Source organism: Benincasa hispida, chromosome 2, assembly GCF_009727055.1.
Source record: "Benincasa hispida cultivar B227 chromosome 2, ASM972705v1, whole genome shotgun sequence".
In the NCBI taxonomy this organism is placed as follows: Eukaryota; Viridiplantae; Streptophyta; class Magnoliopsida; order Cucurbitales; family Cucurbitaceae; genus Benincasa; species Benincasa hispida.
This window is the reverse complement of record NC_052350.1, coordinates 5,499,611-5,525,246: the sequence shown is the minus strand read 5'-3', so window position 1 is coordinate 5,525,246 and position 25,636 is coordinate 5,499,611. Positions and strand designations below refer to the sequence as shown.

Genomic DNA, 25,636 nt, shown 5'->3' with positions numbered 1-25,636 from the left:
AACAAACAAAGGGAAGGGAATGGGAAAGAAAACTGCAAAAGAACTATGATTTGTTTAGTTGCTTAGAATCTGCCAACGATCAACTTTTTAGCCATTTCTGAGCTCTGCATTCAAATTACTGTTTCTTTCAAGTTGTAAATAATCGAATCCTTCAGGTCATTGGGAGAGGTTTATTCATCTATCTGGGTTAAGTTCTCTTTTATCTTTTCTTTAGTGTTCTTGGGTTTACTCACTCGTTTGTTTATATTCAAAGATCGTCATGCTTTAAGAAATTATGTAATAACTACAACTCGTATATATTCTTATTCCGTATTCCCTTCTAATACTGAGTGTTCAGAGAGAGAATTTTAATCATACATCATCTTATTTCATAAACCACATAATGCTTAAATACTACAAATATGAGAAATTTCCTAATTGATAAGTATTCTATTCCAGCACGGTCATAATACTCTTAAAACGTTACTATAATGGCAAAAAATGAATTACGTGTATGAAAAAATTTTCATTTGAAAAAGTGCTACAAAATCCACTAAAATTATCATTAACCACAACATAACATGTACATATTTTTCGAGGCGGGGTCAGAGACCTGTTTTGGGTCCCCAGTTTGCCCCACCCCGATTAGGGCGGATACCGTGGGAACCCGACCCTACAGGGGTTTTTACCAACCCTAGATATATCATTTTTTTTTTTTCATAGAACACATCATTCTTAAATGCTTCTTACTGAAGCACCAGAAATTTTTCAGTTAATGACTTGAATAATGGACTGCAAGTACTCCATTCACGAAATGGCCAGTCACAATATTCTTGGAATGTTAGAAAAAAATCATAAAAGCAAGTGCTACAAAATCCACCAAAATTTTCAATCACTTGAACCGATTCTTAATAATGAGCTCTGGTGGACAATCCTTGTCTCAAATTTTCCACTACAGACAATCAAGGAATAAAAGCAAGTCACATCATGCATGTCTGCCTACAAGTTGCTCCCATTATGGTAATGGTGGGAACAAAATCAGGACAAAAAATGGATGAATGAGTCTTCACTTTTTATGTCGAGGAATAAAAATGAAAGAAACAAAGAGATTTCAAACGTGGCCTATATTTTCGATTTTTATGTTACAATTACAGTGGTGGGGGAACCCGTCTTTCTAATTACTCTGAATCTGCTCTATACAACACCTGCTATGACGGGTTTGAGTCAAAAAATCTACAAATAAAAGGGAGAAAAAGGAAAAATCTATTTTCATGTTACATCATCAAACAAAAGAACAAATTTTACATTCTAATGTATGGAATGGTTAGAGAGGCTCTGTACACGGTTTCATGCTACGGCTGGACTTGGAGGATGCAATTCCGACGCATTTGTTCTCTGCCCAAAAAATTTTATGCCAAATGCATACGTTGTCAAAGCCGAAACCAAATCACCTACTTTTAATCAAAACACTGATCTAGGACTGAAAATACTCTTCTGAAAAACTCTGCCGGAGGAGCGAAACCCATAATCAGAATTGCAGCTACCAGCATAGAGAATACCTTTGCTTGGCGAAGGTAAGTCAGTCAGCACCCAATATTATCTCCATGATTGATTGATCTGTCTATTCAAGAGGGAAACATTTGTTGAGTTGGGGCGTGATTTTGTTGGGGTTCAAGTAGTAGCCGGTCAGATATGTACAAATAAACAAGCTGGCCAACTCAAGAGTTCTGCAGGCATATCAATAATGAACAGACCATTGTGTTTCATATCCACATTCATCGAGGGCTTTCGCACTGCAGAACGTATCTCAATAGGATGCGCTTCGAAGCTGGTCACACGGCATGTTTCCCCTTGGCCGCAAGGTGACAACTGAGTCGCCAATATAGGACGAGAGCTCAATCTTCTCCCATGCTAAGGAGAACTCACGTATATCACCTATTTCACACTCTTCTTCGTAAGGCTAATTCCTTTGGCATTCTCCATTTCGGCTTCCTTCTCGGCCTTTTTCTTTTCCAATTCGGCCTGTTTGCAGTTTTCTTCGTGGGCTTTCCGAAATAATCTCACGAAGTTCAATAGTGTCACTGTAACTGCAGCCCAAATGGTGTAGAATTAACCATGTAAATATCACAAACAGCAAGAATATTTTTTTTTTTTTTTTGGTCTAAAATACACACAACCCCCCAAACATTATATTGCTGTCCGATAGAAACAGTTTGAGGTTCATAACAAGGACATGCATGTATTGTCGCAAATTCATGTTCATGATTCGACACCTCTCCTTCCAACTAGATGGGGGGAGGGAATGGGAAAACTAAAAAACATTGCATAACAAAACAAATAAAAGCCCTGTTTACAATATTTCCTAGCCAAAGAGTCTTGACCAAACACAAAGTGAACCAGCTTTTCAAGAGAGAAAAGTTAACTATAAGTACGCATGATGATAATTATGAGAGAACAATAATTTGGAAGAACTGAGGCTTAACTCGATTCAAGTATGTCAAACATATAAACATGTAGAAAGAAAGAAGATGATAGCACGACCATAAGGATCATAGCGTACCCTGCTCAAATGGACAACGAGCCGGATCCTCACCAAAATATAGTGCAAGTGCATCTGCATTTCTACCCTGTCCACCAAAGGATAGAATAAAAAATAAGATCACTTTCTTTTCCTCAAATCATTCAATGACACTCAAAATAGTAGTGGGATATAGAAAATTACCACAGTAGAGTATAGATTTGTCACCGATGCCACCTCTGTCTCAGCACTAGCAATAAATCCTTTCAGCGTCTAATTATAAGACAAGTACGGAAAAAAATTGTTGTTAGGGTGCAATATTTTTCTTGGCTAAGATTCAAGTTTTAGCACGATATTGATTTTGCTAATTTAAGATATCATGTCATAGCTTGATTGCTGAAGTATGGTCTGGATCTCCATCAAAAGATTTGCTTCAGGAGATCTTTGAATTGATGATTTATGGGTAAAGAGTGAGATGTCAATCAGTTGTGTGAATCCAATTCTCTTTCCTGATATACTCGAAATTCGGTGGAGATTGCAAATAATTGGTTTTTTCTTTCCTGATTTGATTATTTCAAGATTTTATAACATGTACTAATAACTTGGAAGTTCGAAAATGTGATTCTAAGTTCAATTTCACAATCTGAAGTATGATTAAACAAATTATTAAAATGAAATTTTGATGTATGATTAATGATTTCAAGTGACAATTGAGAACATGGTTTTACTGGGATTATTCTTTACAGTAAATCAATTTAGGACAAAATGCATGTTGATGGAGATTACTCCAGAGGCATGTAACTGTCAATCAAAGAAAATTGAATCAAGTTATTTATTTTGTTCTTTCCGGTAAGCAGAGAAAATGAAAAGGCAAAAGAGTCAAAAGTTGATGGAAGAACAAAAGTGCAAAACTGTTCTTGGGTAGAATATATGAAAGGGCAGATGTACCTTGCGAAAAACTTCAGATACTGGGCCATCACTCTCAGAAGCAACAAGCTCCTGCCTGACCTTTTCTAACCCCTTAATTATAGCTTGCATTTCTTCTGCTAAAGACTTCAATTGTATCTTCAAAGAGAGAAAAATATGATGTTAAGAAAATCCAAGGTCCAATTGTCTATTAATATCTAAAAAATCTTTCGCTTGCTTGTATCTTCAAAGAGAGAATAAAAAACTTTCGCTTAATGAAACTCATCAGGAGCAAAGAGAAGAAAATTCTTCAGGAACAAAGCAAGAGAATTCTTCAGAAACAACGAAAATAGGAGGAAGATTGCAGGCCATTTCTTGTAACGTTCTTTCTGGAGTTGTATTCTCCTGCTAGTACCTAAATTGAAATGCATACTGAAAATTTCTTGAAATGTTTTGTGTATTTCATTATCCTTGATGAAACTTTTTGTTTCTTATAAATATAAATGTGTAGATATTGATAATTAAACCAAGTAAGAAGCGTTGGGGGGAAGTTAAAAATAAAAATAATGATCTGTACCTTGGTTGCTGGCTCGAGGCTACCCAGGTCCAAATGAAAATTTAGAAGAGCTGGTGTCTTTGAAGCCAGGACCTACCAAATTTGAGATTACAAACCAACCTTAAGCTGAAGTATAGAAGGATTTACCTCCTTCCAGAGATGCAAGCTGATAAAAGATCTATGCACATACTACTAAAACCATGAAATCTAATAACCCATTCATCTCTTAAAACTCTTTACATCGGAACAGCATGCATGAAGAGGCCCACATGTGCAATATATTGAAACTTCTTCAGGCATTCTGCTAGTTTCATGCTTTTAGGTATTACTTGCTTTAACATACTGTGATGCATCGAAAGAAATCAATCATTCACGCTCACCATTCCCTTTATGACTACCACCCATCACATTTTAATGTTTTTGGGTTATTTTTAAAACTCAAGGACACGGTAGTACGGTAGTACAACCTATAGAACAGATCATGTTCAAGTAAGGTCGTTATTGTTTTTGGGTTATTAAACACGTCCAAGCTCTGATATCTCAACATAAATCCCAGTTCCCATGAAGATTTTAATCTCATATCAATATATTCATCTCTTGAAAGGATTTAAGTAAATATCCTTTAGACATCTTTTTCGGAAGGGTGGTGGTATCTGTCTCTTGTCCCTTTTGACCCACATCTTCTACAAGGGTTTGAACGGTTCTCATTTTTTGTGGTTCTTCCTCTCCTCTTCGGCTGTAATTTACACTTAATTTCCTCTTAATGGACATGTCAACGAGAAGAAAAATACAGTTAATTTGACCAGCTTCAGTACTCATAGAGACAGAGACATGCCTCACGCACTAAATAATCTACATATCATGTAAAATGTGAAAATATAATGCACGTGTAACTCCTCTAATCAACCAGGAAGGAAATAAACATAATAACCCACTAGAAAGGGACAAACAAATTTAAGCAAAGGGATAATCGAGAGTAAAACCTTGCAAAGATAATGCATGAGTGTCATCTTATTATTAGAAGCACGTGTATCAGCAAGCTTTAAAAGACTGTCCAACTTGAAGCCAACTGCAGCACCTGTAAGTTCATATTTTATAGGTATATTTCATTAAACAAATCAAGAAAATGGGCAAAGTTCAAGTTATTCAATCCCTTCGACATTGCCAAGAAGTTTTGGGGAGATGAATGACAACTAGACCATGCGAGCATTCGACCCGACTGGGATGAGCTACTAAACTTATTAGCCATTCATTGAACATGTCGTGATTATATAAAAAATAATAATAATAATAAAACAAATTTTCAAAAGAAAAAAGTAAGAAAAACAAACCATCAAGCAGCAGCAAGATGGAGGTAAGAATAGTGTTTCCTTTTCAATAATTTGATTGTTTTCATGTTCCTTAGAACAAAGATAAGCCATACACTACGGATAACCAAATAGGCCAACCATTAGTAAATAAATGCACAAATCATAGCATGAAAGGATACAATATGTAAGTTAAAACCGATGTAATGGAAATATCGAGATCCAAGTTTTACAAAAATATCGATGTAGATAGAAAATTTAGAAAAACCTATGGAAATTTTGAAAACTGTTTGCTATAAACGAAACTTAAGTGTAGCTTAACTAGATGATAATCAACCATTTTTAACCACGCATATATGTGTACTAAAATGTGAGATGTCGATACTGGCTGAAATTTGGGGGAAAAAAATATGAATACTTGAAATGGGTTTGATTTATTAAACAAGATTTTAATTATTATTTCATTAAACTATAATTTATTTCCATCTAAAAATAATGGAGGAAAGTTTACTTTTTTAGCCTTGAGATTTTGGGAACAGGTACATTTGGTCCTCAAAGTTCTTTTTTTTTTGGGGGGGGGCGGGGGGAGGTATAAGAGACAATTTCATTGATAGAATGAAAATCCAAAGATCCAAAAGTACATGGGGAACCAATCAAATGGTATACAACAGATGTTTCCAATTAGCAATAAGGAAAGAAAAACTATGGCTTTTCAAAGCCGGTATATCTTTACACCAAAAAAAGCATAAAAGATGGCAGATTCAAGTAACTCCTTTGATGCCTTGTATTCATCATGAAAGATACGAGTGTTTCTTTCATCCAATATCTTCCATAAAACAGTTACTTTTAAGTCCATTTGGTCCCTAAAGTTTTAATTTAGCCAATTTAGTCCCTCACTTATGAAGAATAGTTTTAAACCTATTGTTATTTTCTACCTTGCTTATATATTGTTATTATTGTTTTAAATATTGAAAATGACATTTTTAAATATTAAAAATAAAAAAAATAGTTTCTCAACCTCTCTCTCTCTACTTTCCTCCCTCCACCAACTCTTCCTCTTCATCTTCCTCCTTTTTTGTTCGAAAAAGTTTCCTTGACCTATCTCGAGGGTCCTCTTTATTTCCATTCCACAGAATGTCTTGTTGCTCCATTTTTCCCTTTAAATTTTCAACTCCCTCATCATTTGCTAATGGGCTATTTCCCCCCTTCTTTGTACTAAAACATTGAGAGAGAAAACTGTTGAGGGGTTTTCGTTGTTGTGCATAGTTTTCGTGCTATGAGATTAAGCAAAATCATAAACCCAAATTGGTCACAGTAGTTAAATTTTAGTCCATAAGCCAAATGTTATAATCTCGGAGATAGTGATTCCTCTGTTTTCAAGTTGAAATTATAGCCTATGTACGAAGTTCAACCACAACATCTTCATTTCTCACAAACACGTCAATTATCCCTCTCTCATCTCCAACCGCAATACATACTTGCTTTGCCCCCCAAAATCCCTAAGTAACAAAATACTGATACAAGTAGCACCAGACTCCAGGTTCACGGCCAACAAATGGAACCTCCGACCAAAATGGACTGTTTTTGGAGGGATGGAAGAACGGGAGGAAGATGAAGAGGGAAGGTTGGTGGAGAGAGGAGAGTAGAGAGAGAGTGAGAAACTATTGTTTTTACTTTGAAAATGTCAATCTCAGTATATAAAATAATGATGATGATGATAATATATAATAGAGGTATAAAATAACGATAGAGACCTTTTAAACCTATCCTTCATATGAGGGACTAAATTGGCCAAATTGTAGCTTTAAGGACCAAACACACATGTTCCCTAAAAACTCAGGACTAAAAAGGTAATTTTACCTGAAAATAAATTACAATTGATCATCATATACAAAAATATATCAAATATTGGTAGTTAGTTACAAGATTAGACGAGATGATAGATTGCAGATGTGATATACCAAAATAATATTTAAACTTAACGTATAGATATATAAGTGAAATAGAAACTAGGCTCTGAGAACAATAAGAGAACTGAAATTTGAGATTCAAGTGTGAAAGAAGTGAGAATGGAAATTCAGAGAAAATTAACTAATATCATGATAGGTGATAAAAGTAATAATTTGAAAATAAAATATAGTTTTAAAAAAAAGGCAGAACAATAAAATCAAAAATTAAAATACCTAAATAAAATAGGATAATTAATTAAATAAATGAAAATCAATTAAATAAAGTGTGATGTGAACTGTGAGGAAGACCGGCGTGGAAGGAGAAAGCAGAGAGAGGAAGGAGAGGAAATGAAGGAGTCTTTGCAAAAAGTTTGTCCTACATGGGTGAGGTAAAAAAGGTGGCTGCCATCTTTCCCTATAAATTTGCATTTTCCTCCACCAGAATCTTCATTGAACTTCTTGGGCCTAACTAATAAAAATGGGCCTAAGCATGATGAATATTTAATTTTTCTTTTGTTTTGAAGTTTCGTGAAGTATATCAACGAAATTTATTTTACAAAATGTCAGGATTTCGTTGATATTAGGGGAAATCAAATTTTCCCTTAGTCTGAGATGTTGAGGTACTCGATAACGCAACATGTCCCACATTGGTTATAACATAATTTTAGCACATTTAGTCAGTTCCACGAGACTGTAAAACTCAAGTTTATCCTAAATAAAATAATAATAATTTCCCACCACAAAGAATTAATCATTCAATATTTGTATTTATACGCAAGTTACGTGCATATTTCCATCCAATTTAGGCATCAAAATTGATGAAAATAGCTAAAGATGAATTTTCCATAAACAAACAGCATATTCCAATTCCCCCAAGTAATTAAGACCTTACCCCTTGCTGTTCCTTGATTCAGTGTATTCCCCAGATAAAGAATTTTCTTCATGATCTCCTTCAATTTGGTAGAATTCCTAACCTAAAAGGCAGTAACAGTTAATTTTAGCAGGCGGAAGCATGAAAGGTTAGAGTGAGACCAAAACCATGGCAAGATTTTATTCTCCATAGTAACAACCTCATCACATGCAGAGTTGACAGTATTCAAACTCTTCTTAAATTCTGTTATCTGCAGAAGGGAAACAGAGATGCCAGCGTAAAAGATATAGTTCAATAATCAACAAATATTAAAACAACAAAATTAGTTTAAATTGAAGATACCACCAAACCTGAGAGCCGAACTGTATCTTAAAAGAAAACACTCTCATCTTTGACTCTACTCGAGGCACTTTCATCAGCTCCAAAAAATACTGATACAAAAAATAAGACAAATGGTGCATTTAGATTAACTTTTCAAGTGTTTAATTTTGAAAATAAGTCATTTTGGAAAAAGTTGAAGTATTTGGCAACCACTAAAAATAACTTTTCGAGTGTAATTTAACTAGATTTTATCAAGAGTTTAAATAAAAATGAGTTTGTTGGAAAACATTTTTTTTCTCCCATCAATCCGAACAGGCCCAAAGTAAATAAATGGCTTTCAACCATGATAATCAGACAAATACAGCCTAAATCTTAACAAAATAAATAAATGGCTTTTTAACCATGATAACCAGAAGTCAATAACTGAAATTTAAAAATTCACCAAAGCAAACAGAATACCTGTTCACACTTTCCAAGGTTATCCATATCACCAGTGTATCCCTAGATAATAAACAAAAAATATGTCAATACAATATCCAAATAATAAAAGGACGAAGAAAAACTGAAAAGAGATAATAATAAGTCACAACAAAATAATTTGTATTCTGAGAAACTATAAAAAGTATCCATAGTCAAGCTTATTTCTTCCATCAGCCTCTAATTCCAAATATTTTGAAGGTCACCTTAAGAAGTTCCATCTCCTCCTTCGTAGGACAAAATTTTATGAGATTTTCCACCTGATCAACGTCCAAAACTGACTCATCCATTGCTAGCACCGCAGCCTGAGATATCACACATTAAAAGCTAGACTTTTCATCAATTACACTCACCATTATCAATAAAACACATGACTAATGTCAAAAACAAGTACTGTTAAAATGGGAAAAGAAAATGCATTTATCAATTCGGTTTCTCCAACTTAGCACCATGCTTCTCATGTGACATTTGTCTACAAGAACAAGATGTAAACTTAAGACTATGCATGTGCTAAACCTAGTAATCTTGAACTAGAGACATCTAGTTATCTTACAGTTTTCCAGATACAAACTTTTATTTAGTTAGCATTCATACTAGTACTAATACATTCTTATTGTGATATCAGAGATAGTTACAAGTTTGAGGTGATACATTGTCTTAAGCAGTCTATTCGGGCTTAATTTAAGATATGATGTTTGTAACAGGAGGATAGGTGGTTTTCATACAAGGAACATGGATCATCCTAGCCTGCACAAGTTTTGGCCGCAAAGTTCACAAGCATCTTTTATAGCTTGCAATAGAACTCCTGCTTGTTTTTCTAGCCATGGAAGATAAAGAACCACAATAGATAGTGACAGTAGGACTTGGGCTTGCTCCCTCTAGAGAATTTGACAAATTTTGGTCGTAAAAAGTCCATGCGTGACATGGAAAACAATTCCTACGACAGTGGAAATAATTTCTATGCATGCTAGACACATGAAAGGTAAGAAGCAACTTTGGTCATCATGACAATAGATTGAAATTATGGTGTTAAGTATGCACAATGTTCAATGTCTTTGCAGATGGTTTCAAACGTACCATGAAAACCTACTAACAAGGGTAAAGCATGGTTTCATTTAGTGTGTCTGACATCTTACCATCATATCAGGAAGTGGCATCTTTACTTTGGTAAGCATAATTTCGGTGTTATTAGCTCTCCTGAGGTCAATCTGCATAAAAATAAGTATTATTCAAAATTCAATAATCATGGTTAGCTCAAGAAATATCATACTAGAAAAGAAGCTCGGTTATCCCCTGCACTTTGACTAAATTGTGATAATGACATCTAACTCAGTCCGAAACAAATGGTGTCATAGCTATTAATTCCGACTGATTTTGCACCCACCTGTGAGCACATTTGACTTCTTACTATTCTACCATACTAAATTACCCTAAACAAAACTCTGATACAAAGTTGAACTCGGTTTAGCTTTCAAGTTGGAATTTTGATGTGCAGTATTTTCTTAAGATGTTAATTGAACCAGAAACATCTGGAAGAGATAGTTTAGTTTTCCAGAACTCCTCAATATCCTTAAATAAGTTGTCCTAAACTATGCTGCCTTAATTGGAGTGATCCATACTTCTTTGTCTCAAATAAGGAATCCAGAACATGTTTCCTTTCTAATCAAAGAATCCCATTTCCACTCCTACCATCTCTCTGCCCATACACATTAATCAATATAATTTAACATCCAAATTCCAAAGTCCTCTGAACAAAATTAACTATGATAAACATAGGGCCCCTAAAAGCTAAAGCATCACTCTAATAATAACAATACTAATAAGAACGCTATCCTGGTCATTGATGGGGGGCCCTTGGGGAGTTGAGGTTGGGGGTATCTTGGAGGAGATTCCGGATAAAGAAATGGATACTCATAATCACCTGAATCAGATTCAGAATCATACACAAGCAGACTATGAGGAATCGGTCTAACAGTGACTGCAAGTTGTCATTGGATTGGAACATGATTTTGAGCATGGTTTGCAGGCTGAAATCCCCTATTTTGTCCCCTTGGAGTAGTTCTTGCAGGTTCTTGATTTCAAGGAGGGGGAATGCCTTTCCTTCTTTGCTGTCTTTTAGGTTATCTTCTGTTTTCATGTAGTTCTTGGATGTTGACAGCATTTTATAGTTCTTGAGGTTGGTTGTTAGAAACCTTCCCGATTTCTTGAGTTAGATGTTCGATGGCTTTTTGCATTCCTCCCATGGATGTCTGAACTCCAACCATGTTCTCAATTAGTTCTCCTACCAAGGTTTCAACATATATCAGCCAGCGATTGAGAGTAGGAAGGGAAGAGGATTCAGATGCATCAGCATCATGAGGTGGAGGGTCATTGGTTTTGCTGTTTTCCAAGCCATCAGGTCCCTTTCATTTTTGGCACTCTGATACCATTTTATTGTAACATACACAATAAAATGCTGTCTTTTAGGTTATCTTCTGTATTCATGTAGTTCTTGGATGTTGACAGCATTTTATTGTTCTCAAGGTTGGTTGTTAGAAACCTTCCCAATTTCTTGAGTTAGATGTTCGATGGCTTGTTGCCTTCCTCCCATGAATGTCTGAACTCCAACCATGTTCTCAATCAGTTTTCCTACCAAGGTTTCAACATAAATCAGCCAGCGATTGAGAGTAGGAAGGGAAGAGGAAGAAGATGCTTCAGCATCATGAGGTGGAGGGTCATTGGTTTTGCTGGTATTTTTTCCAAGCCATCAGGTCCCTTTCATTTTTGGCACTCTGATACCAGTTTAGTGAAGGCTCAAATCTTGAAGAGTTCTTGAAGTAGGATTATATTCAAGTGAAAGATGTGAACTACAATGATAACTTTATACAGGCTGGTTAACAAATGAGAGGTGCTGGACATACAATAACCAGAAGCTTACTAGGGAATAAGACTTAACCACACGGTAAAGCTAAAATGCGTGGAAAAATAGATAATAGTTAGCCAATTAACAAAATAGGAAAATCCCCAAAAGGCCCCTACATCATATCCACATATACAACCAACAGAACAACGCTAAACTCTTTATAAAAAGACAGAATGGTCTTAGGTTCTTTTCTTCAACCCAAATTTCTCATTCAAAATGTTCATGCTTTGTTTCAGAACATACAAGGACTGCAAAAAATGGGACTTCCCATAGTGGGGGATTCTCTTTGGAAATTGCAAACCTTAGTCTCATCTGAAAGAAAGAACAAAACAACCCAAGAAACACTAAACAACTCTACACTCCTGTACTGCACAATCTAACGAAGTGTAGAGAGTTTTGAGAGAAATATTGTGTAAATGGCACTGGCTAAAGACTCATATAACCAGCTAATAATGCACAGCTAACGTAGTCACTGAGTCACTGTAACATACACAAGAAAATAAGGCTTATTCCTTTCTCATTATACATGCACATCCAAAAGAACACATTGATCCTGAAAAGTATGTCAATCAAAAAAGCCTACCTCTATCCCAAGCTAAACTACAACTTCTGAATATCACTTAAAGAATATATATTAGAAGATAATTAAATGCAATTCGTTAAGGAATGCAGAATCTCAGTAGGCACCTTCATAAAATTGATGTTACAATTGCTTAAATATGAGAATGGCAAACTGCACACATCACTTTATTTCCTTTAGGTCATTCAGCATATGGAGATTCCCAAGTACTACATAATTAGCAAAGATCACATTGCTCACCAAAGATGAGATTAAGAATTTATGATATCTGCCAAGAATTAGAGTTCCGCGTCAATCTATAATGGTTGATAAACTTTTTAACAAGATGCATTTTAGTTCTGTTCTGCATTCCACAAAGTGATGGTTTTCTAAACTCAAATGAATTTTCTGATACCTTGAGAAATGAAGAAGATATAGGAACTGAAGTTAGTCATACTAAATTTTGAGCTATTGTTTCAAATTCGTTTAAATCATTTTCTCCATTCCTTCAAAGGATACAGCCCTTTAAGTCACACCGATTGGGCGATACCAACCATCAATTAGAAACTCTCCACTCTGAATGTTAATTGTGTCAGGTTTTCAAATAATTCGTAATCAATAATAATGGAGAGATGCATATTATATAAATATTAATCCTTAAAGTACTTCCCATCATAAAAATGATAGTTCCAACAATAGACTATCTAAAAAATTACCAGGTGAACTTTGTCAGTTTTGGATCCAACAGACTTCCTTCGCCCTCCAGATTTTTCAGCAGGTTTAGGGACAGTTGCAGAAAAGAGAGTCTCTAACTCAGACACATCAAACTCTGGTGCACTGAGGGGAGGAAGAAAAAAGAAGCACCAATATAATATGCAAACAGCATAAAAATTATAAAAGTACTGAGAAATATCTTCTTGAAAGGCAGAGAGTAAATTTCAAATTCAAATAAACAAAGAGAATTAAAAGAGAATTCATAATACATTTGAGGCTCGCCATATCTCTGTAGTTCTTCCCACAAGCTCCCTTGTAGAGCCCTTGTTACTTTGCTCCAATGTAGAGGTTTCAAGGAAGACCTTCGAGGTGCTGTAGCTGTTGAGCGTGTTAACCCACGCCCTCTCCCAGAAGACAAACCTCTTGGATCAGGTGGAGCATTTGCTCCTTTCGCGCCAAATGGTGGAGGTGGAGGAGGTCCAACACCGGGAGGTCTAGGAGGGGCTGGTGCTCCACGACCTCCACCAGGAGGAGGTGGTGGTGCTGGTGCTCCACCACCCCCGGGCGGGGGAGGTGGGGGAGGGGCTCTACCACCCCCGGGCGGTGGAGGCGGGGGAGGGGCTACCATGCAATTGGAGGGGGGTGGGGGGGAGGGGCCCCATGCATTGGAGGGGTGGTGGTGGGGGAGGAGCCCCACGCATTGGAGGAGGTGGTGGGGAGGAGCCCCATGCATTGGAGGGGGTGGTGGTGGGGAGGAGCCCCACGCATTGGAGGAGGTGGTGGGGGGGGAGCCCCATGCATCGGAGGAGGTGGTGGTGGTGGAGCCCATGCATTGGAGGAGGAGGGGTGGTGGTGGTGGTGGAGCACCACGTAGTGGAGTGGTGGTGGAGTCCATAACATAGGTGGAGGTGGTGGTGGAGTCCCATACATAGGTGGAGGTGGAGGTGGTGGGGGAGCCCCACGCATGGAAGGTGGCAATGAAGGAGCCTCATGCATTGGTGGAGGTGGAGGTGGAGGTGAAGGTGGTAGAAAGAGCCCCACGCATCGAAGGGGGTGGAGGTGGAGGGGTACCCCCTGCATTGTAGGGGTCAAAGGAGGAGTTGCACCGACATTGAAGGTGGCAGGGGGGAGGTGGTGGGGGTGGAGTGGGGTCCATACATAGAAGGTGGTGGGGAGAAGGTGAGGGAGGTGAGGCTCCATAACATGAAGGTGGTGAGGGAGGAGGTGGCGGAGGTGGGGCTCCGTACATGGAAGGTGGTGGGGGAGGAGGTGGCGGAGGTGGGGCTCCATACATGGAAGGTGGTGGAGGAGGAGGTGGCGGAGATGAGGCTCCATACATGGAAGGTGGTGGTGGAGGAGGTGCGGAGGTGGGCTCCGTACATGGAAGGTGGTGGGGAGGAGTGGCGGAGGTAGGGCTCCGTACATGGAAGGTGGGTGGGGAGGAGGTGGCGGAGGTGGGCTCCATACATGGGAGTGGCAGGGGAGAGGTGGTGGAGGTGATGCTCTCTGCTTTGAAGGTGGTGGAGATGGTGGAGCTGATGCTCCATGTATATAAGATAGTGTTGTGAGATGCATATGCATAGGTGGGGTGGGGGTGGGGGTGGGGTGGGGGTGGTGGAGGTGGTGGGGTGATGCTGTTTTCATTAGAAATGGTGAAGGAAATGCCCCATGCAGAGGTGGGGTGGGGGTGGGGTGAGAAGCACCATGCCCTTCAGTAATAGGTGGGGGTGGTGGAGGGAGTGGAACAAGTGCTTCATGTTTCATAGAAGTTGGGGATGGGGGTTGTGATAGTGGATTATCCCTTATGCGACGAGGCAGAGAAGAGCTGAAAGAGATGACAAAACAAGTACAGGAGAAGTACTTACAATATTGTTTAATGTAGATGTCGTGCCCACAGAGGAAGGTAGGGATGGAGGTGGGGGTGGAGGAGGTATAGAACCAGTCACCGTTACACGTAGCAAGCGGAAGAATATATTTGGTCCCATGATGGTTGGGTTGAAGAATGGAGCAAAACGCTATTCTGCCTACTGGATGGAAGGGCAGGGGGAGGAGGAGGGGGAGGGGCAGGGGTATTAACTGCCTTTGGTGAGTTAATTATGGGTGGCGGTGCTAGAGACGTGGAAAGTGGTACAGCAGAGTACATTGTCCCTATATGATGAAATGAAGTGGGTGGTGGTGGAGGAGGTGGAGGAGGTGGAGGAGGTGGAGGAGGTATTGCATTTTCCCCAGGAGGTGATGGTAAATATGGAGATGGAGGCTTTGTGGGGAGGGGCGGATGTGGTACTTCAAGTTGTGTATCACTATGTGATGCTTTTAAAGTTTCAGAAGAAGAATCTGTCTCCTCAATTGACCCAACTGGAGATGATGGGCCAAGCATGAGGTTTCCAGGTGCTGAGTGTGAAGGCCTCACAGAATCCACTTTATAGTTTTTTTGTTCAGTAAAAACATCTGTAGCAACCAGAGAATCAAGGGTGGCAGCCGCCTTCGTTTTGGAATTTGCATTTACATCCTTTGGTGATGCAATACTTGCCAAAGCAGCCGGGGCACTGTTATATCTTGAAGGTGGATAGGAAACATGCATAGAATTCATATAGGAGCCTTTGTTAGGAGGGATCCACCTAGAAACTGCATTCGGCTTTGCTTGTTTTGCAGAGAAACCTTGGGTCTCTTGTTGTTTGACTTTCTGTTTGGCTAAACCCATATCAGTGGTCGGCTTCCCACTTGAAATAGGCTGTTTCTTGGGAATCGGTGCTTGCAATTTTTCTAGTTTTTGTCTAGAACCATCAGCACTAAACTTTTTCTGCAGAACCTTGTTTTCCAATTTCTCACGTGTAGTATCTCTTCCATCATCCTTTTCTTCTATATCTTCAAATTTCTCGGATGCATCATCGACCATCCCCTGAACTTTCACATTAGTTGGGACATTAGCAGCAACCAAGAAGGAATTTGAATTCATATCCCCATCATCCACAGCAATGTCTTTAACTGCATTGAGACCAGAATATATATTTTCATCCAGTTTGTACTTCACATCATCCACAGTAATGTCCTTCACTGCATCAAAATCTGGTTTTTTATCATGCTTAAGATTTCCATCGTCAGATGCACAATCCTGGAATGCAGGAGGATCAAAGTCCTCCTTCCAGTCTTCTTTACGGTTTACATGATTGACTACTTGAGGATCATTGGACCCCTTTGCTTCCTGCCCATCCATTACATTACTGAAGATCTCTTCGACCTCAAAAAATTCTTCAGGAGAAGCAGCTCCAGTTTCATTTCCATCTTCATCATCGAAGGAAGTGGTGAGACTGGGGACAACAGCATCAGCATCCAAAAAGAGTGCCTGACATAAATGCAATCTTGGGTTAACTTTTATAACTTCACAAAGGCGCATTCACAAAAGAACCAATAAGTTACCTCAACTTTGAAGTCCTTGGGATACTGGTCCCTCGCATCCCATAAAACATCAACTTCATCACGGTTCAGCATCATAATGTTTGATCTAACAAATGCTGTGTGAAACATAACTCTAAACATCATCTCCTCGTGTACAAGATCTTCATCCATATGGATGCATTCAAGAACTACGTCCCCTTGAACATGGCAATGAATATCAATTTTCACCAGCATACACTCTGCCTGTGGTAACAATTAATAAGAAAACTTAAATGTTGGTTTACTTCAGCTGTCAGATTTTGTGTTGCTGAATCATTACCTGTAGGTAGTTGCGGATATGTTTTCTTTTGATTGGTGTCGAAAATAAAAGCTTTGAAGTTCTATTGGCTGGTGCTGAGGGGTCTTGACCATAAACACGCACAACAGGCCTACATCCTTTTCCTCCATCAAAAAGAGGTAGAACTCTTAGTATTAAACAATCCAAAACTAAAGGTGTATCCGATGGAGGCCAATCAGAACCTAAATTTCTCCTGGAAATGTATTGAAGATATCTCAGCTGGGAAGGCTGAGGATTTAAAGGAGACAAAAGATGGAGAAGTTCCTTCGGAGCTTGCTTGTAGACCATTTCAAGAGTCTTCTGCTCCCCACTGTATTGTTTCCTGTACAAGAGAAGACCAGCTAGCATGAATGCAAGAACGGGCCATCCTCCTCTTTCACAATGCATCAATAGCACATTCTGTTGACCCTCCAGTGACAACCAGCTTTCACTTGATCGAAGGAAGTGGTGAATCATCTCCAATGGCAATAAAGGACACCCCTCATATTGCCGAGGATAGTCCATAACTGTCATGTCATACTGAGTCAGTACATCAGAAATTTGGCTTCGCCTACCACCTTCTCTGAAGTTGAAAACCATGAATGAGGCATCAGGAAAGTGACTCTGTAACTGTGCTACAATGCCATCCAAGTAGACCTTATATTCTTCTTCTTCCAACACTTCCGTGGAGAAGCAACAATCGAACACTGAAAACAAATAGTAAGCATAATAAGTTTCCATGTGCCACCACTGAAAACCATCTCTCAAGTTGCTATCAAAATATCCATATTGACAGGTAGGTAAAAAAGAATATGTGATTGGAAACCAATCCTCGGCCTAACTCAATTACAGAGTGGTGTAGCACGATGACTATGTAAACTGGTGCAGAAATGCATCCACATCTAAAAGCTTCTATTTAAGTGGGTCCCATTAGACATGGATTCCATGGACAGTTAACCGCATACATAGTGATTAGATAGATAGAAGAACGGGGGAGATGGACCACAAAACAATTAGTAGCTCTCTTCAAGAGAAACAAATATGCACAAACAGCAAGCTGGCCTCTTGTTCCTAACAATGAAATTGCTAAACTAATGGAGTAAGCATTGATACAGAGAAAACCTCGTAAACAGATTGAACGTTGAACCTTCTCAGGACAGACAAAGCCTCCTATGTTAAAGAAGATACTAACATAGGAACTACATAATCAATATTATGTAGCTATCATTATTCAGATCTGTAAAAGCAAAAGGTTGACCACCTCAAAATGTGGGTTTCTCCTTCGTTTGTTAAGCTTTGTACTTGCCATTCATTCAGCTCATTTAGGTGATTTTCACTTATTATTTATTGTATTCAGTTTCTTTTTCAACTCATATCCAAAAAAAAAAAAAAAAAGATATTATTATTACTACTGTACGTTTCTCTAGCACCATGAATCATTGAGTTGAAGTCTAGAATCTTCCTTCTATAAGTATAAATCATTATAGATTCTTGCTCTAATAAGCATTTGATTTGATATATCAGCAGCTCCCTCGGCAACCAAACTCATATTCCATAAGAATCACACTCACACAGGTAATGCATTAAAAGCAATGAGTGCAACCGAGAAAGAAAGCGTGTCAACGGGGATAGGAAGTTGATTCCATTACAATCCACAACTCCTCAGGTCAAAGAGCATAGAAGTAGGGGGCAAGAATAAAATCCAGAAGGAATTAAGTACACGAGACACTCAGCATCAGAAGTATTGCGTTACGAAGCAGCTAAACCTAGACTTCAAGGGTTTATTACGGCATTGTCCCAATTGACATTAAACGTCGAGAATTGAGCTTGCATAAAGCTAGAAAAAAAAAATAAGCAATCACCCAACTACCCACATAAACAAATGACACGAAAAGTTTAACATTCTGCAATAGCTAGGCATTGCGATAAGCTCCATAAAAGGGAGAAGGAAAAAAAAACACACAACAACGCAACACGAAATTAACAGGAAAAACAAAAATTAAAAAGGAAGCGTACCGTAGACTCTCTCGGAGATCTCAAGAAGCCGATCCGGCGGCTTCCTGTAAAAGAACCTTCTGAACAGCGCCATCGGATGGCGCTGTTTCTTCCTCGATCGGATCCAAACCCGTTGTTGAATAAAACACTAACCAGATCAAAATTGACCACCAAAACAGAGCAGATCTTAGAATTAAACGGTCCGATCACAGCCAAAACCTTCGAAATTTGGCCCAAATTCCACAAATTCAAAGCCCGAGCGAGATTTAGAGAGCTAAAAAAACAAAAATCCCGACTACTTTCCGGCAATTAAACCCCAAACGTGAAGAGGGGGAAAAGTCCAAAGGAAAAAAAAAAACGAAAAAATCAAAATTAAAAAAGAAAAAAAAGAATGGAAGAAGAGAAGTTGAAGAATTGGAAATGAGATTGAAAGAGTAGAGAGAAGTGACAGTAGGGCAGAGAGATTGAAGGGAGAAAGAAAAGAAGAAGAAAAATAATAAAAATGAGGGAGAGAGAGAGAGAGAGAGAGAGATGGAAAGGACTTAGAATTATTATGAATGTTCAGAAAGGGGTTAATGTGACATGAGATGAGATGAGGGAAAGAAGGAAAGACGTAGTAGAGTGGATAAAAAGAGAAACGATACTTCTCTTCTCTTTCTTACACACCGAACCCCTTCAACGTCCACTACGACAAATTTTGCTTTTCCCGCTGGCACTCCATCGATCTCTTCCGCCTACGTGGCTCCCACGTGGCACTTCTTTCATTCTTACTTTCACAATGGATTTTTTTCCTTTTTTCTTTTCCTTTTTCTTTTTCTTTTTCCTTTTTTTAACCTTGATATTGGTGTTTTTCATGAGAATGGTTAAATCTGTTGGGAATTTGAAAAGTACAAGGGAAATACAGATATCAATAAAATATGATATAAATTAAATTAAATATAATATATATGATAAAATAAATAAAATAACAAATTATGGATTTCTCCACTTTCTCCCAACTTTTAGGAACTTGCCCAATATATGTCTTTCAAAACCCACAAAATGCTACTATTATTTATAGGTAATTTGGCAAGTAGGGGAGGATGGCAAGTAGGGGAGGATTACATGGTCAGCATCTAATCGAGATCTATTTTCTATAATATTTATAATACTTTCTCCTAGATACCCATTATATATATGAAATATGTCTCATTAAAACCTTATTATGAAAAAAAAAAACTCATTGGAAAAAAAATCATAGTGAATGAAAAAGAAAATACATATTTCATGTAATCTAATACTCTTAAAAATAACGTAGTATATTTACTTCCCCTCGTGGAAACATCACTTGAGATCTCCAAGTTGCTGTATGTCAATGTTGTGCACCGATTTTTCAAATGTTGTTGTAGGTAATGACTTTGTAAATAAGTTCGTCAGGTTATCCTTTGAACAAATTTGTTGTATAGTGATGTCACAATTTTCTTCAAGATCGTTAGTGTATAAAAATTTTGGTGAAATATGTTTTGTTCTATCTTCTTTATTTGGGATATGCATGTTATGTTGTTTTCGTATAATATCGTTGGAAGATTTTTACTAGAAGAAAAACCACATGTTCCACGAATGTGCTAAGTCGTTGATCTTAGTCATACACATTCTCGACTAATCTCGTGAATTACAAGAATTTTAGCATAATTTGAGGAACTAGTTGTTATGGTCTGTTTCACCGATTGCCATGATATAGCAGTTCATCCACATGTGAATAGATAACCTGTTTGAGATAGCTTTGTGTGGATCAAATTAATATCCAGAATCTACATAACCAACCATATCAAAATTCGATTTATTTGAATAAAACAAACTCATACCAATCATTCATCGGAGATAACGGAGTATATGCTTAATTTTGTTCCAATTTCTTTTAGTTGGAAAATAACTATATATTGCTAATAAATTTACTGAAAATGCAATATTTGATATTGTATTATTAGCAAGATTCATAAATGCACTAATTGCATTAAGATATGGTACTTCATGACCAATGAGTTTTTAATTATCATCTCGAGGTCGAAATATATCTTTCCTCACATCTAATTAATAACTTCCATTGGAATGTTCAATAGATGTGCTTTGTCCATATAAAATTTTGTCAATACTTTTACTGTATAAGTTGACTGGTGAACAAATATCTCATATGCTAAATGCTCAATTTGCAAGCCAAGGCAAAATTTTGTTTTCCTTTCTTAAGATATTCTATTGGCTTTGAAAGCTCTTCATAAATTTTAATTATATTTTAAGTTGTCGACATATACCGTTCTAAATAGCAAATCCTATATGTTATTTATTTATAAAAACACATGGACATATTGGATTGTTTTGATATCATATCCACTAAAGCGATTGTAGCACATTCGTCCTGATTAATTCAATCCATATAGCGATATCTATAACTTTATTAAATACAATTCCTGATTATTTGATTTATATGTTACAGGTATCTTAAATTCTCATGGGACTCTCATCTAAATATCATTATAAAGAGATCCATATAAATATGTCGTGACTACATCCATAAGATGCATGTCCAAACTTTTATACACAGTCGAGCCAATTAAATATCTGAATGTAATTGCATCCACCGTCCAAGAATACGTCTCCTCATAATTAATATCGGGTCTTTGTAAAAAAAATATTGTGCAACTAGTCCTGCTTTATATCTCGTGACCAAATTATTTTCATTTATTTTTCTTACAAATACCCTTTTGTATCCCATAGGTTTGATACCTTTTGGTGCTCAGACTACTGGTCCAAAAATCTAACGTTTTAAAGGTGAGTTTAATTTTGCCTCGATTGTGTTTTCTCCACTAAATCCAATATTTTATATGTCGACATTCTTCAACAGATTTTGGTTCAAAATCCTCATTTTCAAATATAATATCAAGAGCAACATTGTACGCAAAAATGTTGTCAATGACTGCATGAGTTCGGTTCTATCTTTTTTCTATCATGATATAGTTGATTAAAATCTCATTATTATCTTTAGGTATTTCACTTTCCTCACTGGTCATGTCAATGATTTCTTTATGGTATTTACATCCTGAACCAAGTTTTATTGACTATTAATTATTTTTCTTTTCCGATGATTTTTATCTCTAGAACCCACTGGTCTACCACGCTTCTGGCGTGTTCTAGGCTCATTATGACAACTTGCTATATTGAGATATCAATTTTCGATAGAACATTTGCAGCTAGTAAGTGTGATTTAGTTACTTTTTTTTGCATCTATAAATGCATGCATGCAAAATAACATATCCTCATGCAGATGTATGGAGCTTAGCTCTCATAATTAATGGTCTAGCAATTAACTGTGAACGTTTTATGAATGCTTATGTTAAACCATTTTGTATATGAACATGAACTATAGGATGCTCAACACCTATCCCGGTTGACATACAATGATTATCAAAACTTTGGGATGTAAATTTACCAGCATTATCAAGACGAATGGTCTTAATTGCATAATCAGGAAATTGTGCTCTTAATTTAATTATTTGAGCATATAATCTTGCAAATACAAGATTTCGACTTGATGATAAGCACACACATGTGACCATCTACTGAATGTGTCTATCAATACCATAAAATATCTAAATGATCCACTTGGTTGGTTAATAGGTCCACGTATATCACAATGAATTCGTTCTAAAAATGCAGTGATTCAATCCTCGCTTTAGCTAGTGATGGTCTAATTATCAATTTTTCTTTAGAGTAAGCATCACATGATAATTCATTAAATTGGAGAATCTTATGGCTCTTCAATAGATGTCCATTTGAATTCTCAATAATTCTCTTCATCATTATAGATCCCGAATGACCCAATCGTTTATACCAAATTGTAAATATGTCTGGATTCATGAACTTCGGGTTCATTGTTGCATATGTTTCTAAAATGATGGAAATCCTAAGACACGACGAAAACCAAAACATAGAACCCAAATGTATTTAAAATTGGCATTTAAAATAGAACAATTTTGCATTGGAATAAAATAGAAAAATAGATTAAGCATGCAATTCAAAAACATAATTATATAGGGAAGAAATCTTACCTTGCAAACCTTTTGACATTAGGAATTTTCTATTAAGAATTAGGATTGGGCACCAACATTTGGAGTTCTTCCTATTTTTGCATGAAAATTGAGGAGATGAGAATTGTGGGATTATCCTTTTTTTTTTTTTTTTCCCATTTGGAATTGGTAGGAAGAGGGAAGACAAGACAATAAAATGCATAAAGTTTTGAATATCGATCAATTGATCTTCTATGTTTTTTTTTTTCTTTTGTTTTGATAAGAGATAATGGGAGAGAGAGGGTGGATGTGAGGAGACATGGGATTCATCCTACTATCCCACATCTCTAGAAATTCCCCTATGTGAGGAGTTACATTTTATTTAATTAAGATTAAATAAGATTATTTATTTTAATTAAATTAAATAAATAAAAACGAGAACCATTTAAATCAATTTAAATGGTTCCTTCTCACATAACATATGATTTTAATGTGCATCTAATGTGCATTTTAACCTATAGTCTCGATTTAATCAATTTAATTAAATTTAAAATTCAATTAAATTCTCTAATTAATTAATCATCCAATTAAATATCACATATTTAATTTAATTTTCTCATTTGACTTATATTCAAATATATTTCTCTCATTTAACCTATAGTTTCAATGTGCATTCAATGCACGTGGTTTTTAACCTATAGTTTTCAATATGAATCTTATTCATATTAAATTAATATTTGAACTCCTTTCAAATATTTCGTTCTCTCATTTATTAATTTGGAATCACATCCAAAATTAATAATAAAGTCAAAAATTAAAATTCATGTTAAAATGTATCAACATACATTAAAAAATTCTCAATTATTAATTTGAACATTTCAATTTTAATTTAATAACATATTACCTCAATACCCTTTACAGGCTAAGAATGGGACCTAATGGACTTTAGATTAGAAACTTCAATGATGTGAGATCGATTGGCTAAACTCATTAACCAAATCAAACAATATTCATTAATTGTGAGTACACTATACTAAAGATCCACAACTGTGCTCTTCTCACTACATATATGTTTCTATGTCCACGGATATAGACCAATAACAGCAAGTTAGTCCTTCACGGGTGTTCATAACACCAACTAGGTCAAATTATCATTTTACCCCTAGGTTACCTCTATATTCTTAAGTATCAATGCTCCTCTAATGAACAATTTATTTATGGTCCAACCGTTAAACATAAACCCCTATCGAGCCAGTGAGATGGTAGGGCCCTTTGTTCAAGTCCTGAAAACACCACTTAAGGGAACACTCATCTACTTACCCTGAAATCGAAAATGAGTGAAATTCATCTTGTATGATCATGTTCCCAACTACCCATTCGATCTTACCCCCAAAATGGTAGGCATATTGAGTTGGTGAACTGGCTATTTTCACCTATACTAATCAACGAACAATTCATCGTGAACAGAAGTTCATGATATACTAAATAGTAAGACTAAGTTGCCTAGGTCATCCTATTGAAATCGAAATCTAACTAGCCAATGGAGTTACATCTAGTAGTTACTATTTCACGGTCCGATCTTGTACAAACTCATTGCCCATGATACCCCATTCACGTGTCTCCTACACAAAGGCATTTAATCACTGCGTTTGTATCAAACACAAAGTGGGTCGTATCCATAGTATTACCAGGATAAAGTACCCAACCTTATCCCTATACTATAGACCCTTTAGGCTGTATCTTGAACATTGATCCTTATATGTCTCTACATATGGTTAAAGACTCTTAAGACAGCTTATGATGTTAGTTTATTAGATTTTAGGGTTAATAAGACAGAATTAAATAAAATATCAATAACACATATTGACAAAAGCACTATTAACTATTTATTAATGACGATAATTTAATTACATTTACTATCTATGAGTTTTAGGACATAAAACCTAACAGTTTCAATTATTCGTATATGAGTATAATATAATCCAAAAAATAAAGTAGGCAACTCTTCCAATATACGTTTTTCATTTGAGGCAGTAGATATGATATATAAATATTCCACATTATTCTTGAAGGGAATCAAATATGAGGATTTCCATGAGTTGCGGAATGATCGTTCCAAAATCCATTCGAAATTGAACACTAGCAATTACAATCAAGAAACGAAAACTTACAGGTCATGCACAATACGAAATTACAACATCCTTTACAATGAGATTAAGGGATGAAGTATACATACCTTTGAAGGCTCGTGCTTCGAACTCCTTCAATCAGGAACGCTCGTTCAGTCTCCAAGACAGCAATACACGAACGCTTGAACACAACAACCACAATACAACACGATCAACAACAACCACCACACAAACAATGCAAGCAAATGAATGGCTTCCAAAACCTCAAACTCAATCGAGTTCAGTGAAGATACCACCACAATGGTTACCTTGATATTCTCACTGTGAGAATCCAGAAGTGTGGGCTCTATATGGACTCGGTTAAAAGATGAGACTGGATGAACAACAATCGTGTAGACGATTGAGCAAGTGGGAGATGAGAAGTGTCTATCGTGTAGATGAATGCTCAATCGTGTAGAAGAAGGCATCCTATCGTATAAACAATGCCCTGCGATCGTTTAACTACTACTAGCTGAGTGAGCTATCGTATAGTGACACTCTATGATTGTATAGTCTCTCTAGCAACTATCGTTTAGTGAAACGATTTCACTTAATAGCAATTTCTGCGAGTTTCTTTCCGAATCAAGCAACTCTTCTAAATTTAGGAAAACCTTTTTATTTTTATCTCACGGTTACCATAAAACCACCAATAACTTCCCACT

The 25,636-nt window shown here is 36.8% G+C and overlaps 1 protein-coding gene across 1 annotated transcript; it reads right to left on the bottom strand.

The window, feature by feature from the left end:
• Positions 1-1,030: 1,030 nt before the first annotated feature.
• Positions 1,031-19,265, bottom strand: LOC120071217 (formin-like protein 20). The gene is made up of 20 exons (XM_039023346.1): positions 18,788-19,265; positions 16,775-17,478; positions 16,477-16,698; positions 15,009-16,402; positions 14,768-14,884; positions 14,131-14,594; positions 13,329-14,046; positions 13,062-13,182; positions 10,021-10,092; positions 9,091-9,189; positions 8,867-8,908; positions 8,437-8,517; positions 8,286-8,336; positions 8,108-8,189; positions 4,943-5,037; positions 3,981-4,052; positions 3,446-3,562; positions 2,702-2,770; positions 2,540-2,606; positions 1,031-2,066 (listed from the first exon to the last, which is right to left on the bottom strand). Exons 1-20 carry the CDS (start codon positions 18,858-18,860, stop codon positions 1,915-1,917), a joined length of 4,812 nt encoding a protein of 1,603 aa, XP_038879274.1. The 5' UTR covers positions 18,861-19,265; the 3' UTR covers positions 1,031-1,914.
• Positions 19,266-25,636: the final 6,371 nt, after the last annotated feature.